Source organism: Opisthocomus hoazin, chromosome 3, assembly GCF_030867145.1.
Source record: "Opisthocomus hoazin isolate bOpiHoa1 chromosome 3, bOpiHoa1.hap1, whole genome shotgun sequence".
In the NCBI taxonomy this organism is placed as follows: Eukaryota; Metazoa; Chordata; class Aves; order Opisthocomiformes; family Opisthocomidae; genus Opisthocomus; species Opisthocomus hoazin.
In genome coordinates this window covers 96,589,641-96,612,333 of record NC_134416.1, presented here as the reverse complement: position 1 = coordinate 96,612,333, position 22,693 = coordinate 96,589,641, and the positions used below count along the sequence as shown (strand labels likewise).

Genomic DNA, 22,693 nt, shown 5'->3' with positions numbered 1-22,693 from the left:
AAAAATCTTCAAAGTTGAAGCATGCAATTCAAGCATAATGAGTTTTCTGTCTTTTTCTCAAAAAATTATTGAAAGAGAAAGTAGACAAGCAGGCTTGACAGTCAAGTATAAAATAAGCTGTATTGTATACGCAGAATGATTTATGTTTTTCTAAGCTGAGAAATCTTCAGAAGTTGGACATGGGATTACTAGTAAGAAGATTACCGGTGAGATTACTGGGTGCCAATTCTACAAGCAAGTGCCTTTTCCCTCTTCTCTCTTTCTTCCTCCATCTCTTCCCTTCCACATTTGTTGTCATGTTTCAACAGGAAGCAAAGCGTTTCTCTAACATTGATAAATCCTGGGTGAGGATCATGACCCGAGCTCATGAAACACCTAATGTTGTTCAGTGCTGCATTGGAGATGAGATTATGGGACAGCTACTGCCACATTTACTAGAACAGCTTGAAATCTGTCAGAAATCACTCACTGGGTAAGATTGCTGTAAAACCACAGTCTTGGGCGGATGGTTGTGAATTGTGTAACTAGGGAAAGCGCAATAGCTGGAGTGCTGTCACACAGACATTGCAAAGATCATGTTCTTATTCTACTATGAATTCAGTTGAACTGAGCAAACAAGTCAGCAGAATGATACAACACGTCCAAGGAAATTGCTAGCAACTCACTGATGAGTATTTGATTTGTGACTAAGCTGTCACTCACTGTCTGTCTCTGTTGAAACCAAAGCTTGTTTCAGCCTAGTTCTAATACAGAGGCAGTCTAGATCTGTATGACCTGTTCAGACCTTTCACAAGTCTGGGAGAAATTCAGCATGAGTAGACTTAAATAGCAAGTAGCAGACTTAATGTAAAAACATCTTATTTTGGTTTAGCTTCTTTTCTTTTTACTGATGTTTATAGCAAATAATAAAAGCTTTCCATGAAATGAATTCTGATACTAAAAGAATAGCTTGAACGCCGGTGCTTAACATGAAGGTATGAGGGGTAGGAATTGTTGTCACTGCCACTGCTAAAAATTGCAATGATACATTGAATGTACAATGAAATGCCACATGTAAAGAGGAAAAGATGTATAAATTAATTCCCTTACCACCTACACACCGGCCCGCCAATTTTTTTTTGTTAAATGCAGGTACCTGGAGAAAAAGCGTCTCCTATTTCCACGATTCTTCTTTGTGTCAGATCCTGCTCTCTTAGAAATTCTTGGCCAGGCATCAGACTCTCACAACATACAGGCACATCTGCTGAATGTCTTTGATAACATTAAAACTGTCAGGTTCCATGAAAAGGTATGTGGTGCCCACACCTCAATATTACATTCTTTCAGATTAACGATGTGCGATACTTGTTACATAAGAAAGCTACCTGGGTGCATGGAGCATTCAGCTCTTTTACCAAGCTCATCAACTAATTGGTGCTGCATAGGCATTCTTTATTTAAGATTTAGTTTCATATCCATTCATATTTATTTATGTAATAGGAAAACTCTATATAGAATAGCAAAACAAACAAAAATTTGCACCAGTGCTTAGGTTTCAGAAAAAAACACTCAGGTACTGAACTATCTTCTGTGACTTATGAGCATATTTGTATCTTTCAATTGCCTATGTTTATACTTTCATGCATTTTTTGGTTGTAAGAAAAAGTGTATCTAGTCTCTTATCTGTTTCTGAATTATCCTTAATATCCCTTCAAGCATACTGTTTGAAGAACAATTTTCTCATACCTTTTACAAGAACAGATAATAACAAAAAAATTTTTTTTTGTTCATGTGTATATATTTTCTTAGAAATTCGCTGCCTCCCCATGAGTTTGAAATTCCTGTGATTGACCATGTTCTTTAACTTTTGTGTTCCTATTATTTTTGATTATGAGGCTGTAAATTTTGTTAGGGTATTAGTCCACCAGTAACGGGGGAAGGTTTCCTTTATTGTGACTGGAAAGCGGATATTGTCAGTGAAACTTGAGTGAAATTCAGGAATTGTCAGTGTATTGCAGTTTATCTCCTTGTTCAGATGACTATTTTGTTTAATGCCTTTCTGCACAGAAGAAGTAATGTTTTAATTGTTTTTATATTTCACTTGACAGACAGATATAATTTATTAGTTATGTAAATAATTTTAATGGCGTGTTTGCAGGGAAAATCAGACAATTATGGTAAAGGTAACAATAAATCTATAAACACAAAATGTTCTTGCTTTGCTTTTATTAGATATACGATTGTATATTGTCGATTAGTTCACGAGAGGGTGAGACTGTGGAGCTGACTAGACCTGTAATGGCTGAAGGTAACGTGGAAGTTTGGCTGAATTCTCTGTTGAAGGAATCCCAGCTGTCACTGCATCATGTTATTCGCCAGGCAGCTGCGCACATCCAGGAAACTAGTTTCCAGTTGTCTGAATTTCTTTCTACTTACCCAGCCCAGGTAATATCGTTGTTAAATCAGTGAAGAATTGTTCACAGACATCTAGCATGTTGATGGTTTTTTTTTCTTGTGATTACAATCAAAATTGCAGCCAGTGTTGTAAATGCAAAAGTGACATTTAGATTTGTCTTAATCACCTCAGCCTTGGAAGTTACACTTTGTATATCTGAAACTAAAAGAAGAAAATGTACCCTGAAGCTCTTATTCAAAAATAATGCTGAATGCAATAAATTACAGCAATGGAGTTAATACCGTTTGATTACAGGCTTAAAACTTGACTACTGAAAAAAAAGTAGTAACATTGTATGTTTGTTTATATATTCAGGAAAACACTATATATAGCTAAAGATTTGGAGATAAGGGTAGTGCTGAGGAAAAATTTTTTTCTTAGTAGAAGCTTCTTCACTTGTGGTCAGGAATGTTGTTGGAGAAGGAATAAAGAATTTGTGAATTATTGAAAAAGTACTTTAAATTGAAGCATGAATTCTTCACTGATTAGTTATTAATGGTATATAAAAAGTATATTCATTATATGCAGTACCTATATATATGCTTTAAATTATATTGAAGAGTTGTGTCAGCAGTGCACCTCAGGCAGTATCTACAAGACTGAAGTGTGGACTTAGCTATGTGTTTATGAATGGAGTTGGGACAAGTGCATGGGTTGAATGATCTCTATGTGGGCATGAAAAAAAATTTATACAGATAGTAGCAGAACTATTTCTTTAGTTTACCTGTGTCTGTGAATGTACGTTTTAGGTGAAAGAGAAAAGAATATGAAGCATAATACTTTTGTTTCCCAAGGTTGGATTGTTGGGAATCCAAATGATTTGGACAAGAGACTCAGAAGAAGCTTTGACTAATGCCAGGTATGATAAAAAAATTATGCGAAAGACGAACCAGTTTTTCCTGGATCTTCTGAACATGCTGATAGATATGACAACAATGGACCTTAGCCCAGTCGAGCGAGTTAAATACGAGACATTAATCACTATTCATGTACATCAGAGGGACATTTTTGATGGTCTGGTAAGTACTTAAAAATTTACGACAAGTTATGCGGTCCTTTCCATGTAAAACAATGTGAAAGGACAGGAAGAACAAGTTACTATACTTATGGACTCCTGCGCTGTAAGCTAAAAAATTAATTTCAGGACTGTAATGATTATGTGACCTAGAGTATTATAAAAATGCTGAAGTTGCTTCAATCTGTGTCTTAGTTTCCCTTTAATTAATTCAGTGGTTTTTTTTCCCCAACAAGCAGTAGCAGAATTTTACAATGCTTTGTGTTGACCCACTTAATGCCTCTGTTGCATGATCAGTTATGGACTTATTTTTCCTCATACGTTGTGTTGCAAGCAGTTGTTGTCTCTCTGGACTGCATTGTGAGTTTCAAGGAGTAAAATGAATGTAGAATTATGGAATGGGAAATAAGTTTAAAGCTGGTTGAAGCTGCTATACCTTTTGTTTAGTTTCAATAGCATACCTAATAATTACATAGGGATTTACTTATTCACTTCACACCTTCTCATGCAGCCACAGGATACTAAAATTAGGAGAATAAAAGCATTCACTGCTTAAACAAATGTTGTGGTTTAGCCTGTCTGGATGCCAGGTGCTCACTAAAGCTGCTCTCTCACTCTCCCTCCTCAGCAGGACAGGGGAGAGAAAATGCAACAAAAGGCTTGTGGGTTGAGATAAGGACGGGGAGAGATCACTCATCAGTTACTGTCATGGGCAAAACATATTGAACTTGGGGATGTTAGTTTAATTTATCACAAATAAAATCAGAGCAATGATAATGAGAGATAAAACCAAATGTTCAAACGCTTTCCCCCCACCCCTCCCTTCTTCCTGGGCTCAACTTTACTCCTGATTTTCCCTAGCTCCTCTCTCTGAGTGGCACAGGGGGTCAGGGAATGGGGGCTGTGGTCAGTTGCTCACACGTTGTCTCTGCTGCTCCTTCCTCCTCGCACTCTTCCCTGGCTCCAGCGCGGGGTTCTTCCCACGTGAGACATTTCTCCACAAAATTCTGCAGCCTGGGGTCCTTCCCATGGGGTGCAGTTGTTCAGGAACAGACTGCTCCAGCGTGGGTCCCCCGTGGGGTCACAAGCCCTGCCAGCAAACCTGCTCCGGCGTGGGCTCCTCTCTCCATGAGGCCACAGGTCCTGCCAGAAGCCTGCTCCAGCACAAGCTCCCCATGGGGTCACAGCCTCCTTCAGGCACCCACCTATTGTGGTGTGGGGTCCTCCATGGGCTGCAGGTGGATATCTGCTTCGCTGTGGACCTCCGTGGACTGCAGGGGGACAGCCTGCCTCACCGTAGTCTTCTCCACGGACTGCTAGGGAACCTCTGCTCTGGCACCTGGAACACCTCTTCCCCTTCCTTCTTCACTGACCTTGGTATCTGCAGGGTTATTTCTCTCACATCTCCTCTTTCTAGCCACAAAATGCCCTCACATAATTGTGTGTTTTGGTTTTTTTTGCCCTTTTAAAATATGTTATCACAGAGGCACTACCACTGTCACTAATTGACTTGGCCTTGGCCAGCAACGCATCCATCTTAGAGCTGACTGGCACTGGCTCTATCAGACATAGGAGAAGCTTCTAGCAGCTTCTCACAGAAGCCACGCCTGTACCCCCCTCGCCCCGCCCCCCCCCCAGCTAACAAAACCTTGCCATACAAATCCAGTACAACAATCAAACTTAAAAGCTAGCGTACCCTGTTACCTATAGGAGTGTCTGGACCTGACTCTGAAATTCAGCTGTCTGAGAAAAGAATTACTGTGTTTTAACCCATAGCTGATAGGCAGGCACCTATCTTTTCATTGTAGAATCAGTTGTTTCTAGTTATAATGACCTTATGTGAAGTATAATTTTTAAATACAACCTGCAGAGCATCTTTTTTAGTCCTGTTTTAAGATTCAATTGGTCAACTTTGAATTACTCCCAGCTCTGTTGAGTTTCTTAACTAATATTTCCATCATGATACTGTGTTGAAATACCTTTTTTCCAATTTGCATGTGGTTTCATAAAATTCTCATGACTTTTTTAGAAATCGGGTATCACATTATGTACTTCCTACTCGTATATAAAAATAAAGTGGTAGAGATGAGCAAAAGAAATGGTAGGTTTTTTGTTAACTGAGCGACTTTTGTTTGAGGCTCATGGACTGTTCATATGTATTTAGAATTTTGACGGACTTTTCTAAAACCTGAAGTTCCTTTGCCTTAGTATGAGTTTCAGGGACAGCAATAACATATTAGCAATTTTTGTGGTAAAAATGAAGATAGAGTTTCCACTATTATTGTGTTACTAGTTGTTCTTTATGCCTTTCATTGTGACTGCAGTGCTGCCTTTGCAGTACTACTTAGATGAGATAATATAAATGTAAAAGTAAATGTTAGCCATGAATACCACAGCCATTTTTTCCCCTTTTTTCTTAGTGTTGCATGCACATCAAGAGCCCTACAGACTTCGAGTGGCTGAAACAATGTAGATTTTATTTTAATGAAGACTCTGATAAAATGATGATTAAGATCACTGATGTGGTTTTCACATACCAGAATGAATTCTTGGGCTGTACTGACAGGCTTGTCATAACGCCTCTTACAGACAGGTGAAAAAACCTGATTTTATTCCTTTATTCTTTGATGCCAAACCTAGGCTTTTACAGGACCAATTTAATGATTCCTATTGGATGCAAAATAGATGTCTGCAGAGTTTATCCTTCACAGTCATATCAAAGTCAATAATTTTACATGGACTACATGAATATTTTTGTTTCTGTGCCTTAATCTCCGGCTTAGTTTCTGCCACATACTTGGATGTTCGCCGCATGTGTGATGTATGGGATTCTTGTTCTCATGTATGTGAGGCTAGTGTACCTGAGGATCAGGTACATCCAGCAGATACAATTTGCGGAGGGAGATATAGGACAAAAGTAGGCGTTTACAGGCAAGCTAATGAAAACTGCTAAGGAAGAATAGACAGAAAAAACAATTTTATTTACCTGCAATAGACTGGAGATCTTTGATCTAGAAGAATGTTGAAAGAATTGCAGTCCTATTAACAGAAAAATCTAGCTACCTAACTGGAATAACACAAAAAAATTCTTTATAAGCTGTGATTGGCAAAATAAGGACATAGGGTGGATGAATGTTATTTTGTTTTGTTTTTGTTTTTTCTAAACTATATAGGCCTGTTTCCTTTTAGATGTTACATCACTTTGGCTCAAGCTTTAGGCATGAACATGGGTGGAGCACCTGTGGGACCTGCAGGAACTGGAAAAACTGAAACCATCAAAGACATGGGACGGTGCCTTGGAAAATACGTAGTGGTCTTCAACTGTTCAGACCAGATGGATTTCCGAGGACTTGGGAGGATCTTCAAAGGTAAGATGTGGACCAAATATAAGAAGTTGGCCAAAAGGGTCAGCTGTATCCTGGGGTGAATTAAGTGCAGTATAACTAGTCAGTAAAAAGAAGTGATTGTCCCACTGTACTTAGCATTGGAATGGCCTCACCTCAAGTACTGTGTACAGTTTTGGGATCAACAGTGTAAGAAGTGTATAAAAATATTAGAATGTGTCCAAAAGAGAGCAACAAGGATGGTGAAAGAACTAGAGGGCATGACTTATGAGGAAGAGCTGAGTATAATGGGTTTGTTCAACTTAGAGAAAGAGAGACTGAGGGGTGCCTCGTTGCTGTCTACAACTTCCTCATGAAGGGGAGCAGAGAGGGAGGTGCTGATCTCTGGTGTCTGGTGATAGAACATGAGGCAATGGCTTAAATCTGCATCAGGTGAATCTTGGATTGGATATTAGGAAAATATTCTTCACTGGGAGTGTGGTAAAGCCTTGAAACATGTTCCTCAAGGAAGCGGTCAGGGCTCAAACTGTATCAGTCTTCAAGTAGTGTTTGGACAAACTCTTAACATGGTTTAACTTTTAGGTGGCCCTGTGTGGAGTCAGAAGTTGGACTTGATGATCCTCATGGGTCTTTTACAACACAGGATATTCTGTGATTATATGATTTTGTCGTGTCTAACCTGGCAGCTGGCAATTAGGACCACGCCGCCACTCACTCACTTCTCCCCCCAGCATGGGATGGGAGAGAGAATGAAAAAAAGTAAAACTCATGGGTTGAGATAAAGACAGTTTAATAAGACGGCAAAGGAAATAATAATAATGATGCTAACAATAATAATATATGCAAACCAAGCAATACACAATCAGTTTTTCTCACTGTGTGATGACTGATTGCATAGCGAGTGCCCAAGTAGCAATTGTGGAACCTGTGGGTTTCACGGGTTTGCCCAACTCCTGAAAAAGTATGAACTCATGGAAAAAAACAAACTCATGAAAAAAAAGAGAATTTCTGCCCCCCAAGCCAGCCCCCCTTGTATAAATTGAGCATGACATCTATGATATGGAATATTTTCGTCGATTGGCTTGGGTTAGCTGCCTGGTTATGCTCCGTCCCAGCTCCTGCACACCTGCTGGTTAGCTGAGCATGGGAAACTGAAAAAAGTCCTTGATTTCTTAGCAACAACTGAAAACATCAGTGTTATCTACATTGTTCTCCTACTAAATCCAAAACACAGCAGCCACTGGGAGGAAAATTAACTCTATCCGAGCAGAAACCAGGACAGATGCTATGGGTTATGTGAAAGTGAGAACATCTTTATAAAACAAGGTCAACACATAATCAGCAGGTCGTTTTCAGCCTTTTAATAAAGGCAAGTAATGAATATCTTGTTGTGAATGTAAAATACATTTGCAACACTGTCTCCAAGAAATAGAAATGTCTGAAAACATATGACAGTTTATGAAAGTGTATATTAAGACACTTAAAACAATCACGGAGGACTGACAACACAAAAAGAAAAAGCAGTGAAATTTATTCCTGAACTGGTAGAATGTATTGGATTCTGATTTCAGTATTTTGTCTCCTTCAAATGTCAAAGTTCTTATCAATGGAAGTGAGTGCGTGAATAGTGCTATATATGTTAAAAACAATTGGCACAGCTCACTGAAGTTAGATGCAGGAGAGGTTTTTTTTTTAGGCACCTGAAATTGATACCTGTCAGTCATGGCAGATGTTGAATTAGAGATCAAGTGGAGGTCCTTGACTATTGTATTGTTGCAAGTGATTGTGGTGATGATATGTTTTGTTTGTTTTGTTTACTCCAAAATATCCAAGGAAGAGTGCAGTTCTGGCACAGACTGACTCCTAACTTGTTTCCAAGTGAAAGCAACTTTATTGTTCATTGAAGTCTGTGCAATAAGCTATTGACAACCTGTCATATTTTCATAGACTTATTGCAGGGAGTTTTTTTGGGGAGTAGGGAGGAACAGGAAAATATTCAAGAAACAGAGAAGGAGGAGAAATTGAAGGATGTAGTATCCTAGACAAGCTTGAGGACTTTTGGATCTTTGTGAGTTCTTGCTTGAAAAAGAATTAAAGTCTTCTTGTCACCTCCCAACCCTTACAATAAATTTTTTTTGTCTGAGATAGATAAACCTCATGTTTTGCTTATGAATTTCACCAGAAAAGGGTTAACAACATAAAGGTAAGATGCTTAATTGCTTTTCTCTTTGAAGGTCTTGCTCAGTCTGGCTCTTGGGGTTGCTTTGATGAATTCAATCGTATTGATTTACCAGTATTATCGGTAGCTGCACAGCAAATTGCGATTGTGTTGACATGTAAGAAAGAACGTAAAAAAACCTTTGTTTTTACTGATGGAGATAATGTGGAAATGAACCCAGAATTTGGCATCTTTCTTACTATGGTAGGTATTCAATAAGTTTGTAGCATGCCATTGATGATTATACAATAATCGCTTCTAACCTGGGATGTTAAACGTACTTGCTAAGTCTTATGTCACTCAGCTCTTAGAACTCGCTGACAGTTTGAGAATAAGTGAGCATTACTACAAAGACAGTTTACAGGGCCTTGGCTTCAATGACATCAAGCACATGCAATTAATAAATGCAGCTAGCATTGTAAATATAAGTTATCTCAATGTCGGTTTACTTCTGCGTGCTACATTCTGGTTCCCAAAGTATGCTTTTTGCTACAAGTGCAGATAAATGGTCATAGAGATGTAGGTGGAAGTAGCCTGTAAAAACAGGACCAATCAGACAAATACAGTTTTCAAGTGTTTAGTTGGAAGGTTTTTCATATCTCATGAATGTAAGAAGGGCTGAAATTCTGTAGAGGTATGGTGGTGAATTTGCACGATAATTCATTTTTACATGTGATCTAAAGCCAAAAGTCTTTTTTTGTCTAACCAGATTACACGTTCCTTTGCGGATTTTTCTGTTTGTGCAAGGTGCAATCAACTTCAAAACCTGCTCTTCTCTCCAGAATCCAGGATATGCTGGACGGCAAGAACTTCCTGAAAACCTGAAGATCAACTTCCGTTCGGTGGCTATGATGGTTCCTGATCGTCAAATCATAATTCGTGTCAAAATGGCTAGTTGTGGTTTCATTACTAATGTTGTATTGGCAAGGAAATTCTTTACACTGTACAAGCTGTGTGAAGAACAATTGTCAAAGCAGGTGATTATTTCCATAGAAGGAAAATTTGTCTTAGGGAAAAAGTATGTATGATGTCACAAATTATTAGTATCTATGTGAAGAAAATGGAAAAGTTCATGTTCACTAAGTAAGCTAAATGTCACTTACTGTTTAGTAGTGCAACCCTTTGCTGTCCTGGAGGATTAACTTCTGATACAGGTTATCTGTACAAGAATGGAACTGTCATTTAGAAAACTGCATAGCTTTAATAATTGGTGGTGATTGAGGCAAATAAAGGGCTTATGTATTAGCTGGTCTTATAGAGAGGATTGAGATGCATTTGGTTTGTGCTGCCTGTGGTTGTTTAGATGTTTCTCAAATAAAGTCAGTTTCCAAGGTCCACAGAGAATTCAAAATAATACTGCTAGTTTATTTTGTAATAGTCCTTGGGAAACTTGTCTTGGTTCAGAGACTTGTGATTACATTTCTTTCTTCTGTCACACCTTACGGTTTAGTAGATAGTAGCAGAGGTGGAGAATGAAGTCACTCAGTCATACGGCCAGAGACTGGTTGTTGGATGTTAGGGAGCATTTGTGCCACATGTACCACTTCTTATACATAACCATATCTTAAATGATAACTTAATTAATAATTGTTAATTCCAGGAAAATTTTTCCAAACTTTGCATATCTTCTAGGTGCATTATGATTTTGGCTTGCGGAATATATTGTCAGTGCTACGTACATTAGGAGCAGCAAAGAGGTCAAATCCCACAGACACTGAATCTACCATTGTCATGCGAGTGCTGAGAGACATGAACCTGTCTAAACTAGTAAGTTTGGAGGGCCTGGTAAATTAATTGAACTGCACTTTGGAGCTACTTGTTTTTTTTGGAAATACAGTTTAAATCTGTTAAGGTGATTACTAGGAGATTGGATGTGGCCTTTACACTGAAACTAGCTTGGAAATGCTCCATTCTCTGGATGGTCTTGGGTACTGGTTTTGGCTGGGATAGAGTTAATTTTCTTTGCAGTACCTTCTATGGGTCTGGGGAGGGAGTGAGTGAGGGGCTGTGTGGTGCTTGGCTGCCTACATGGGTTAAACCACAACACCTTGAATTGTTCAAAATTTTTTTTTACATATTTCCCCTGATATCTATGGAAATAAGCAACCAAATAGAAGTCTGTGTAGTAACCTCTTTAGAACTTTTGACCTAAAGCATTTGTTCACTCTTTTGAAATAATCTGTTGTTTGTACTTAAAAGTACCGTGTCATCTATCTTAAATTGCTAACAGAACCTATTCTGTTGCTGTGATACTTCATCTCCTTTATCATATTTTTTACACCTTAGAAAAATTTTTACTATTTGTATAAATGTTATTGCTAAAATCTACTTTAATAAATTCAGTCTGCATGTTAGTGGTTTATTTTAAGTAACTTTTGATTATTGGAAGCATCACATGATCACCTTCTGTTGTGTCCTGCTAGAGTGTTTAGCACCTAGAGCATTACCATTGATGATTCCTTAGGTTTTCAAGTAGTTCTTTAGCTCTGCGAGAGTTAGGGATTGTTTTTTAAGATGCTAGAATAAATAAAATAGGTTTTAATCTGTGGGGTTTTTTCCCCCTGATTTTCACTAGATTGATGAAGATGAACCCTTATTCCTGAGTCTAATTGAAGACCTGTTTCCAGATATCCAGCTTGATAAAGTAGTCTACCCTGAACTGGAAGCCGCAATTGACAAACAGGTAATGTTTCTCTTGATCTGTGCTGCTATGGCATAACTGTTAAAAAAACCCAAAAATGAAAAAAAAATTGATAATCATAAGTGCATTTCTGAAGAATTTGAGTATATGACTGATTATATACAAGTAAAGAGGTCTACTTCTGGCTTTCCTAACAAGGAACAGTTGAATCATCAGCTAAAGTTTGTAAAACTGTTTTGCTTTCTATAGTTTATACAGTTGGCTTTAAGAAAGGACTCACAAATTAAGCTTTTATTAGGAGAAACTATAAAGAATTTGAATCTTAAGCTTTAAATTGTCATTTCCTAATAAATTAAAAAGAGGGCTTAATAACATGGTTTCATAGCTCTACTTTGGTGATCTGTGAAGCCAGACATAAAAAGTGTCAACCCTTTTAACGACAAACCATTATCACTTGCTTGTAAGTAGATTGTAATGTCAGCCTACTGAAGTAGTGTTGGAAACTTGAGGAGCTTTAGGCACTGTGATTATCTTATGTAAAACAAAACTTATCAAATGTTCAGATCTAGGTATCTCATAATGCCTTTTTAGTGCTATGACAGTGTTTGGAAATTTTGTTAGCTTGTGTTATTATATATGCAGACTCCGGAAACAAGACAGAAGGCTATATTCTGTAATGGAAAGAAAGGCAGCTTGACTGGTTTGGCGTCAACTACGAGAGCTGTTAAGGTGTAAATGATACAAGAATTTTATTGTGTATCCATGAAAATGGTGCATCTGATGTCTTCATTGTGCTTTGCAAACTCCATTGCTTCAACAGTGGTGGTGTTCATGGCAATGAGGATTTGGTGGCAGCATATACTTCATAGCTGCTCTTGATGAATTCTTCTTCTGCTGCCTTCTGCTCTTGGCTTCTTTGTAGAGTGAGATAAGCAAGTTGAACTGACATGAGCTTTGAAATGCCTGGAGAAAAGAAGACCTTCCCTTGGTTGAGGGGGATCGGGTGAGAGATCATCTAAGCAAACTGGACACCCACAAATCCATGGGCTCCGATGGGATGCACCCACAAGTGCTGAGGGAGCTGGCAGATATCATTGCTGAGCCACTCTCCATCATTTTTGAGAGGTCCTGGAGAAGAGAAGTGCCTGAAGACTGGAGGAAAGCCAATGTCACTCCAGTCTTCAAAAAGGGCAAGAAGGAGGACCCAGGGAACTACAGGGCGGTCAGCCTCACCTCCATCCCGGGAAAGGTGATGGAACAGTTCATTCTGGATATCATCTCTAAGCAAGTGGAGGAAAAGAAGGTTATCAGGAGTAGTCAGCATGGATTCACGAAGGGGAAATCATGCCTTACCAATCTGATAGCTCTCTGTGATAGTGTGACCAGCTGGGTAGATGAGGGGAGAACAGTGGATGTTGTCTACCTTGACTTCAGCAAGGCTTTCAACACTGTCTCCCATAACACCCTCCTAGGGAAGCTCAGGAAGTATGGGCTGGATGAGTGGTCGGTGAGGTGGATTGAGAACTGGCTGAATGGCAGAACTCGGAGGGTTGTCATCAGTGGCGCTGAGTCTAGTTGGAGGCCTGTAACTAGTGTTCCCCAAGGGTCAGTACTGGGCCCAGTCTTGTTCAGCTTACTCATCAATAACCTGGATGAATTGACAATATTGGCATTGCTGACAATATAAAACTGGGAGAAGTGGTGGATACACCGGAAGGCTGTGCTGCCATTCGGTGAGACCTGTACAGGCTATAGAGTTGGGCAGAGAGGAACCTGATGAGGTTCAACAAGGGCAAGTGTAGGGTGCTGCATCTGGAGAGAAATAACCCCATGCACCAATACAGGCTTAGGACTGGCCTGCTGGAGAGCAGCTCTGTGGAGAGGGACCTGGGAGTGCTGGTGGACTACAGGTTGACCATGAGCCAGCAGTGTGCCCTTGTTGCCAAGAAGGAAAATGATATCCTGGGATGCATTAAGAGGAGTATGGCCAGTAGGTCAAGGGAGATTCTCCTTCCCCTCTACTCTGCCCTAATGAGGCCCCATCTGGAGTGAGCTGAGTTTTTAGTAACATTTTTGGTTGCCAAAAACACAATAGTGTGCTATGAATACTTAAGAAATAATTCTGGCTTTTCTCTACTAGCTAAAACCTTTCTTGTTCGCTTCCAGATGAGTCAGTTTTACAAGGAACAACAATACGATTATAGTGAGATAACTTTTAAAAAGTTTGGAACTAGTAAAAATTAGCAAACAAGCACATGATATTTGATTCTAAAACATCTTGCCTTCTCTTAGAAGGACGATATTAAGAAGTTACTCAAAGGTCTGTCTGTAAACTGAGAAGTATTTAACAAAATGTTTTACAGAAAAACTTTTGTCTATTGTAAGCATCATCATCACAAAAAGGCAACAGTTCTGAGAAACAAGTGAAAACGCTGTGTCACTATGAAAGATATTGCTAGCAAGCATATTTCTAAAATTCTTGGCTTTTCTTTAAAATGATGTTTTAAATCTAAGAAGAGCTAAGAAAAATGATTTATCTTCTTTTCTGTTTCTGAATACATATTTGAGTACCAAATATCCCTTCTTTTTTCTGAACAGTTTTTTATATACACAAAATCTTTACAAAGAGTGTAGTCTTGTGCCGAAGATAGAAATATTTTTTTTTAAAAAACATCAAAAAATCTTGTGCACGAAAATATTTGTCATTTGGTTTTCTTTCACTACCTGTAGGTGGAGGAATCTGGACTTGTCTGTCATCCTCCTTGGAAACTGAAAGTTATCCAACTTTTTGAAACCCAGAGAGTAAGGCATGGATTGATGACACTAGGACCTAGTGGTGCAGGAAAAACTGTTTGCATCCACACTTTAATGAAAGCCATGACAGGTATGTGAGTATTTATATTGTAAACTGTTATTAAGATGGTCTATTTCAAACTTTAAACTACATTGTTTCCTCATAGAAAGCCTCAGTTACTTCACTGTGAGAATATGTTACTGGAAGAATCAGTTCATGTGTTGTAATGCTAATTATTTTGGTAGTATCTTCTAAAAGCTTAAAAATGTGTGACATTCAAAGTCATACTATACATATCCTATTTCCTATTTTATTATACCTATATCAGAAGTTCTTATTCTAGAAACATTGAGAAAGAGGACTACTGTCTGCATACACAGCTCAGACAAGTGATTAAAGCATCTACCAGTTTTGGCTGAGATGATGGTGAAACCACCTCCTAATCACAAGTATTTAGTCCTTGTTGAACACAGTTCACCAGATAAAGTCTTTATCTGCAGTATAAAATAACTGCCTCTATAATTTGTTGCTGCTAGGAGATCGTTCATGGTTTAGGCAGTGACAAAGTCTTCAAGGGTATTCATTTTGTGTCTTGGCTGGATGCTTGAGGAGTGTGTGTTTTTTGTCCTCTGTTTTTCTAAACAAAAATATTAGTGGAAGAACTTCTGTTTGTTCTTATTAAACTCAAAGATCTCAGCTGGGGCAGAAAAAGCATCTATTTTGTGGAAGTCTGCGTTACCCCATTTCACAGGCTTCAGAAGGCTGCTTATACAATCTTCCAGAAATGGATAGTTTCTGTAAAAAATGTTTCAGCTGGTGTCTCATCCATGCAGTACCTTAGTGTGCTTAAGAAACACTGTAAGCTCTACAATGCAGTGTAAATCACTGTTCCAATTAGGAAAAAAAAGCAGAACTAACAAGGTAGTTGCATTATACTGTTTTCCTATATTTCTGTAGCACCAAGATGTGAACTACTACCAAGATAAAGACACCACAATACTTTTTTCAAACTGATCTTCTGGCATAATCTCACAAAATGTATAACTGTGTGATTTGCCAGGCTTCTATCTTACATGCTAGGGAGCTCTTACTATAATTAAGATTTTAAGATAAGCCATTTTTTTAGCTCTGTCTTTCAACATCTTGTTACTGGCTTCTGATTAAGTTTTAATACTGGATTTTCTAAAGATGTCTGGCACAGGAGTTCTTAAGCTGTTGTTAATGAGGAAAATAAAAAGGTTTTAGGATCATGATATGGCTAGATAGAATTTAGCTGCCTAAGAGGCTTCACAGGGATATGAGAGTACCATATACTTTGCCTATTCCAAGGTGTATGCAAGTGCACAATGGGGAGAACCAAAAACAATCGATCATGTGGACCATCTGTCTGGTATTTAGTCATTGGGTTTTAAAAAATGTATTTTGTGAGAAGCCTTCAAAAAGTTAAACCGAACCTTGAATAAATTTCACCCTGCTACTCTTCTATTCCTAATGAATCTATGAAATGTGAATTGTACTTTGAAAAATTTCAAAACTTTGTCCTACTTTAGATTTTGATGGCTCCAATTAATAAATATTGATGTACAGCAAGACACATGTTTTCCAAGTAAATACACAATTTCTTGTAGTTGTGAATATATATTGCACCATACATTTGGGTGCAGTGATTTTGAGTTTGTCAAAGTTCTCTGACTGTTGAAAAGAAAGACCACAACTAACTGATGATCTGCCTTCATAGATTGTGGACAGCCACATCGTGAAATGAGAATGAATCCTAAAGCTATAACGGCTCCACAAATGTTTGGTCGTCTCGATGTGGCAACAAATGATTGGACAGATGGAATATTTTCAACACTCTGGAGAAAAACTTTAAGAGCCAAGAAAGGTATAATGAAAAACAATTCCCTCAAAAACAAAACAAGCTGGAGGACATCTCTCTAAAGCACACTAGCAGACTTTTTTTTTTTTTTGCTTACATGGAAGCATTGGAATATTGCTGCAAGAACTTCTGTCTATTGCATTGTCTCTGTTCTAAAGGCTTTGTGTTCAAGCTGTGTAGTGTAGCAAATATTGTTTCACTGAATTTGCTGATCCTTCTCTTTCAAATGATAGGTCCTCATATGGAATAAAAGTGGAAGGTAAGAGTCAGTTCCCCCAACACTGGTAGACAATAAAAATTTTTGTGCTGTCAGGATTTCTGCCTGGTCGCCAGCTGCCATACTAGAAGGGTGTGAATCTCCCTGGTGTGATACCTGTTAGCCCTGCACATACCATTGTCCATCTCAAATGGCACTAGATAATTCTATTCAGGCAACCAATTTCTGCCTGAAGTAATGCTGACATGTTCTTAGACTGCTGTATTAACTAAAAGAGAGGCCTGGATGGTCTGATGCTAGATGGGTTCTTCCTTGTTTTGTCTGAATACTAGTATGTGACTTATCATTAGGCCTTAAGAACTAAAGGGGAAAAAAAAAAAGAAAATCCTGATGTTTGCTGCACTGTGAATTTTCATGCAAAAATTCTTAGTCTTTAAGGATACAGATACTTTTAAAATAGAAAACACTGTTGGATTTAATTTTGTTGGGTTATTTTCAAAACTAGAAATGTAGCACCCTTAAGCAAGTAGAATGTCATTAACTGTTGTGTTTTCTATTTTTCATCTCAACATGAAATATAAATTAGCACACTCACGTGACTTCCTGAGATTCTCTGTTTGCAACACTTCTGTAATGTATCTTTATGAAGCAAACTCCAGACCATCTCATGCCTGAGATGCCTACATTGCAGCTATGAAAAGCCTCTAAATATAAAACTATTTCCCTCAGAGGCGAGAAAGTTTCTCATCTGGAACTTTCTTGGTTCATACCTAGCAATGCACCAAGCCACCTAGGCCTGGATATCAAGGGCTCACTCTGAAGGCAGATGAGTGGGATCATCTCTGACTAAAGGGCTATCTACTAATGCACAGCCGGGCTGGCTACTCCCTAAGGGATGGGGAGCCAGAAGCCAAGGGCTTTCCAGTCAGGGCCTGTTGCTCAGTACCCAAGTGAGGTGAGCAGCACAGACCCAGACCCTCCTAGGAAGCAGAGGCAGGCTTTAAGATACATTTCTGTTACTAAATGGAAAGAGCTGGAAAAACGTCAGAGGGAGCTGGATCAAGTTTACAAGCAGGAGAACGAACAACAACAATCTTTGCCTAATGGACCTCTTTTACTTATGAAAGTGAGCATACTGTTTCAGAGAGTGATTTTTCTAGTGTTCATTTAATCTCACTGCATTTACACAAACTCTTTGGAAACAAATGAATGGTGGTTTTAAATAGATTTATAGTTTCTTTCTTCTTTATGTTGTTTTGTGTAAGTTGAAATATATCTAATTTATTATTGTGTTGAAGACTGGATCCATAAAACTGTTTCAGACTATTACAAACGGATGACACTATATACTGAGCAATGGATAATTATTATTAGGTGACAAAATGAAGTACTTGAAATTGAGTGATGGAAATGGTAATGGTATTAAAAGCTGATGTTGTAGCTGTGTGCATGAATTCAGAAATAGTTCAAAATCTGTTTGCAGAGAGAAGAAACTGGTCCTTGAAAGAAGCTAGAACTTCCTCGATAGGCATTTTCATCTGTTATTCTGTATTATAGGTGACCACATCTGGATAGTTCTTGATGGTCCAGTTGATGCTATTTGGATTGAGAACCTTAATTCTGTCCTGGATGATAACAGAACTCTAACGCTAGCAAATGGAGATCGGATACCTATGGCGCCAAATTGCAAAATAGTCTTTGAACCTCATAATATTGATAATGCTTCCCCAGCAACAGTTTCAAGGAATGGGATGGTATTCATGAGCTCATCAGTTCTCAACTGGAGCCCTATCCTTGAGGTACAATAGCTAAGTGTTTATGTATTGAAAGTTTTACTGGTTACTAACCCAACACTTCACTGTTGTTACTTTAGGAGTTAATTTTGTAACTTTTGCTATGAAATAGCTTTTACACTGCCTAAATTTATAGGTCAGTATTTAATACAGCGGTGTTTCTGGTAGTGTACACAGAAGTGAATAATGTAATTTTTTCAGAAACATAGTCAACATATTACACTTTTAAAAACATAGGTATTTCACTTTGGGAAAAATTTGTAGTTCAAGGTATATTATAGAATTGGAGAACAACTCGATTGTCAAAATACCAGCGGCCTGGCAGCCCCTAGTACAGCTTCAGACCAAGGAAGAAGAGTAAACAGGCCAATTCAGGAATCTAGAAATCCCCAAGGAAATATAAGTTCTCTTGATATGTCTTAAAATTAATTGCAGTTGGGATTTAGAATCGGAAATAAAGTCAATGCAGCACCAAAGTATGTAATTTTAAAATGTATATTCTTACCTGATTAAGTAGTCTGTTAACATTTCTAAAAGCAAAATGTCTGAAGAACCAAGCAGTGATTGCTCTGTCTGTGGCATGGAATAAATAATTTAGAAAAACAGAACAGGTTATAGGTGTATTTTGGAAGGAAGAACAGCACTTTTTTTCATATCTTGGTAAAGAGTTCTTAAGAATTTTTTTATGAAGTAGGCTCCTCAGGATTAACACTTCTTATAAATTTGAATTAAAAGAAATAGTAATTTTTTTTTTTTCTCGTCTAGTCAATCTTACTGAGAATATTTTGTGGACGTTATTTTGCTTTGAAGAAACATGAACTGCCTCATGAGTATCAAAAATTAAAATGTTTTTCCTTGTGGCTAAGACACTGATTCCTATGATCATAGAGAGAACTACTTTATTACCTTCTCTTGAAAACTGAGTTAATATATGTTTCTTCTGTATAATCCTAAATTAACACGACTTTATGTGGGCTTTAAACTTTAATTTTAAGCTAGGAGTAATTGATCTTTTTGTTTGTTAAATTAAAACATCATCCAGGCCCTTGTAGCATATTTAACCCCCCTGTCAGCAGACTCAAAAGAACACAACTTCACAGATTACTGTGAGATGAGAGACTGAAATTTACTGTCCTCCTTTCCAGAAAGTAACAAATTAATAAGTTTTTTAAAATAAATGTTTCAGTCTCATTCACTCATTTCATTTTCCAAATCAAATAGAATATCCATGGAAAATACAACTAATGCTCATGTAGACGGTGTTGCTTCACTATCCAGATGAAAATACAGTTGACTTCATACTAATTTCAGATGTTAGTAGTTGAGGTAGCCTTTTTTAATGATTACAGAATCACAGAATCACAGAATGTTAGGGGCTGGAAGGGACCTCTGTGGGTCATCTAGTCCAACCCTTCCGCCGAAGCTGAGTCACCTACAGCAGGCCGCAGTGGACCTTGTCCAGGTGGGTCTTGAATATCTCCAGAGAAGGAGACTCCACAACCTCCCTGGGCAGCCTGTTCCAGTGCTCCGTCACCCTCAGAGGGAAGAAGTTCTTCCTCACGTTCAGCTGGAACTTCCTGTTCTTCAGTTTGTGCCCATTGCCCCTTGTCCTGTCTCTGGGCACCACTGAAAAGAGCTTGGCCCCATCCTCCTGACACCCACCCTTCAGATATTTGTAAGCATTTTTTAGGTCCCCTCTCAGCCTTCTCTTCTTCAGGCTGAACAAGCCCAGCTCCCTCAGCCTCTCCTTGTAGGAGAGATGTTCCAGTCCCCTCACCGTCCTCGTAGCCCTCCGCTGGACTCTCTCCAGTAGCTCTTCATCTAAGCCCTGAGTGGCAGGTAGTGGATGGTACCTCTTCCTGGGGCTGGAGACAGTGGAGGCCCGCTGGACTAAGTGTGCCCTGGGCACAGAATTATTAGGTGACGGAGCTGTGGGAAGGGGTGAGAAGACCTGTGTGCATTCAGGGAAGAGAAGCAGACCAGCAGGATCTTTGCAGGCACACTGCAGACTCAAGGTCCCTAGCCCTGTAATGGAAAGGAGAGTGGGTGAGAGACTGCATTCAAAGCTTTGGTGAACAGAAATTACCAAGATGAAGAGGGCTGTAAGCTTGTGGTTTCTGGCAACAGAAGCAAGGTTTCTTTTCCACCTGCAGATCTGTAATGGCAGGTTCAGGTATAATAACCTGAGAATAGGTGAGGAGCAACAAGATCCACTAGAGGAGGCATCAGAACTCAGCCTTCCTAACTAAGAGGAAAAGGAATGTGATTGTCCTCAGAGACTCCCTCCTGTGATGGAGGCACCCATGTGCTGTGACTTGTTGCCCATGGAGGTTTGCTGCTTGTGAAGGACTAAGGGTTGCTACAGAGGGTTGTTACCATATTCCTCTAGTAATGCCGAGAGCCTTTCCCTATTAGAATGATACTAAGTCACATGGAACTGGCTGTTCAATCACAGCTACTTAGCAACACTTGAGAATCATCACTAATTCATTTGGTAGGTTTCTTTGCCAAGTCCAAAATGTTTGCATTATTAGTGCAAAAAAAAAAGTCTTTAATAAGTTTGCTAAAAATTTGACTTATGAAGTTTTACTAATGCAAATATATGCAGTCAACACAAATGTCTTGTGTATATTCCTGCAAGGCTTTACTTTTCTTTTTTTTTTAAACTAATATGGATAATTGGGAAAGTGGAAGTGTAAATTATGCATCTAGTACAGTTGGTCCCATGAGATTCCGCAAGTGTTGGTCCTTTCTGTACTTCTAGCACTGCACAGGGCCTGCTGATGTTAGATTCTCACAGCTCTGCCTCCTTGCATTGGTTAATTTGCAGTCAACAACTTATTGAACATTTCAGTTTAAATTGAGCTATAGATTCAGCTGCAAAGACAGCAAAAACAAAGAAAAGCATTTTATTTTGCCTTATCAGTCATGATTTACCTCCGCAATTTAAAGTGGTATGCAGACTAAGTTTAGTTGTGTTGAAGTAAACGTTGCATGAAAGTAGTTTCACTTAATCCATGACCTTATGCTATTAATTTGTTTCCTTGGTAGCAACAGTCAAAAGGAAAACAATAACATAGTTTGTTTTTTGCTTTTGGATAACAGAAAAAAAATTACATTCATTTCAGCCGTGAAACAACCCTTCTGACCTCCATTCCTCTCCTCAAAAAATCGGCTATAAAATTGCAACCTATAGTTATTTATCATTTTGAGCCAATAGCATTTATTTCTTTTTTGTTTGGTTTTGTTTTACTGCATAAATGAAATGTCTTCATGGCTCTTCTGGTACGTCTCACTTTAAATCTATTTTGTGGTGCGATGTACTACATATTCCAGCAGATCAGGTTAGAAGTTAATCTCACATTGTTCACTGGAGGATTTTTTTACTTTTGCAATAGAATTAAATGGAGTTTTCTTTCTTTATTTCCTAATTCTGAGATGCTGAATGAAACATAGTATTTGTTGATATTTCAGAATAACTTTGAAAAATAATTAGGAACAGGTACGCTTAGCTCAGGAAGTTGTATATATTTAGATTTCCCATCCTTACCACTTATAAACAACTAAATATAGCAGCCTGTTGGGGTGCAATGTCATGACATTAGTGATTTCCAAATTCAGTGAAACAGAACTCAAAATTTTGGTATTGCTGTTCTTGTCTAACAAGCCTCTCATGCAGCTTTTGCAAAATGATCAAAGGTATTTGAGCCATTACTCATCAACGTCCTCCAAAGCAAAAGCATCTTATCAAATTTTCTACTTAACCCCTAATATTTTCAGAACAGCTGGTGAAGTTTCGGATATCTATTTTAAGTATTTCTGCTGTTTAATCTTTATCGCTTTGTTTTCCGCCTACCTGTTTATAGAAAGCTTTTTCATATATCTACCTATTTGTAATCAGTTCCTGAGTTTATTTACTTTGAACAGTAGAAGATAAAGTTTCAAAAGATTATAAAGACAGCAGTATAGAAAAGAATCACAGAAGCACAAAAGAGTTGAGGCTGGAAGGGACCTCTGCAGATTGTGTAGTTGAACACACCTCATTCAAAGGAGAGTCAACTGGAGTAGGTTGCTCAGGACAGTGTCCTGTTGAGTTTTGAGATGGAGACTCCAGAAGCTCCCTGAGAAGCCTGTTCCAGTGTTTGACCACCCTCACGACCACAACAACAAAGTTTTTTAAAATTGAATACATTTGATTTGTGCCAAATTTTAGTTTGAATTTTGAGGAAGAATCTGCAAATGTTTTTGCTGATGAGTGTATTTTATATAGGAAATAAATTCATGGGATGTAAATGAGAAGAATTCTGCCACACAGATGAGGGAAAGCTTCTGGGTAACTCAAAGAAGCAGGTTATTAC

The 22,693-nt window shown here is 38.4% G+C and overlaps 1 protein-coding gene across 1 annotated transcript in view; it reads left to right on the top strand.

Moving 5' to 3' along the window:
• The window catches only part of DNAH5 (dynein axonemal heavy chain 5), a 158,205-nt gene that overhangs the window by 73,078 nt on the left and 62,434 nt on the right, over positions 1-22,693 (top strand). The window contains exons 31-43 of the mRNA XM_075417108.1: positions 309-472; positions 1,132-1,288; positions 2,212-2,424; positions 3,229-3,453; positions 5,870-6,042; positions 6,639-6,817; positions 9,028-9,215; positions 9,794-9,988; positions 10,644-10,778; positions 11,587-11,694; positions 14,383-14,536; positions 16,185-16,331; positions 18,100-18,341. Of these exons, the coding sequence (XP_075273223.1) occupies positions 309-472; positions 1,132-1,288; positions 2,212-2,424; positions 3,229-3,453; positions 5,870-6,042; positions 6,639-6,817; positions 9,028-9,215; positions 9,794-9,988; positions 10,644-10,778; positions 11,587-11,694; positions 14,383-14,536; positions 16,185-16,331; positions 18,100-18,341 (2,280 nt within the window). The remainder of the gene's footprint in view (positions 1-308; positions 473-1,131; positions 1,289-2,211; positions 2,425-3,228; positions 3,454-5,869; positions 6,043-6,638; positions 6,818-9,027; positions 9,216-9,793; positions 9,989-10,643; positions 10,779-11,586; positions 11,695-14,382; positions 14,537-16,184; positions 16,332-18,099; positions 18,342-22,693) is intronic.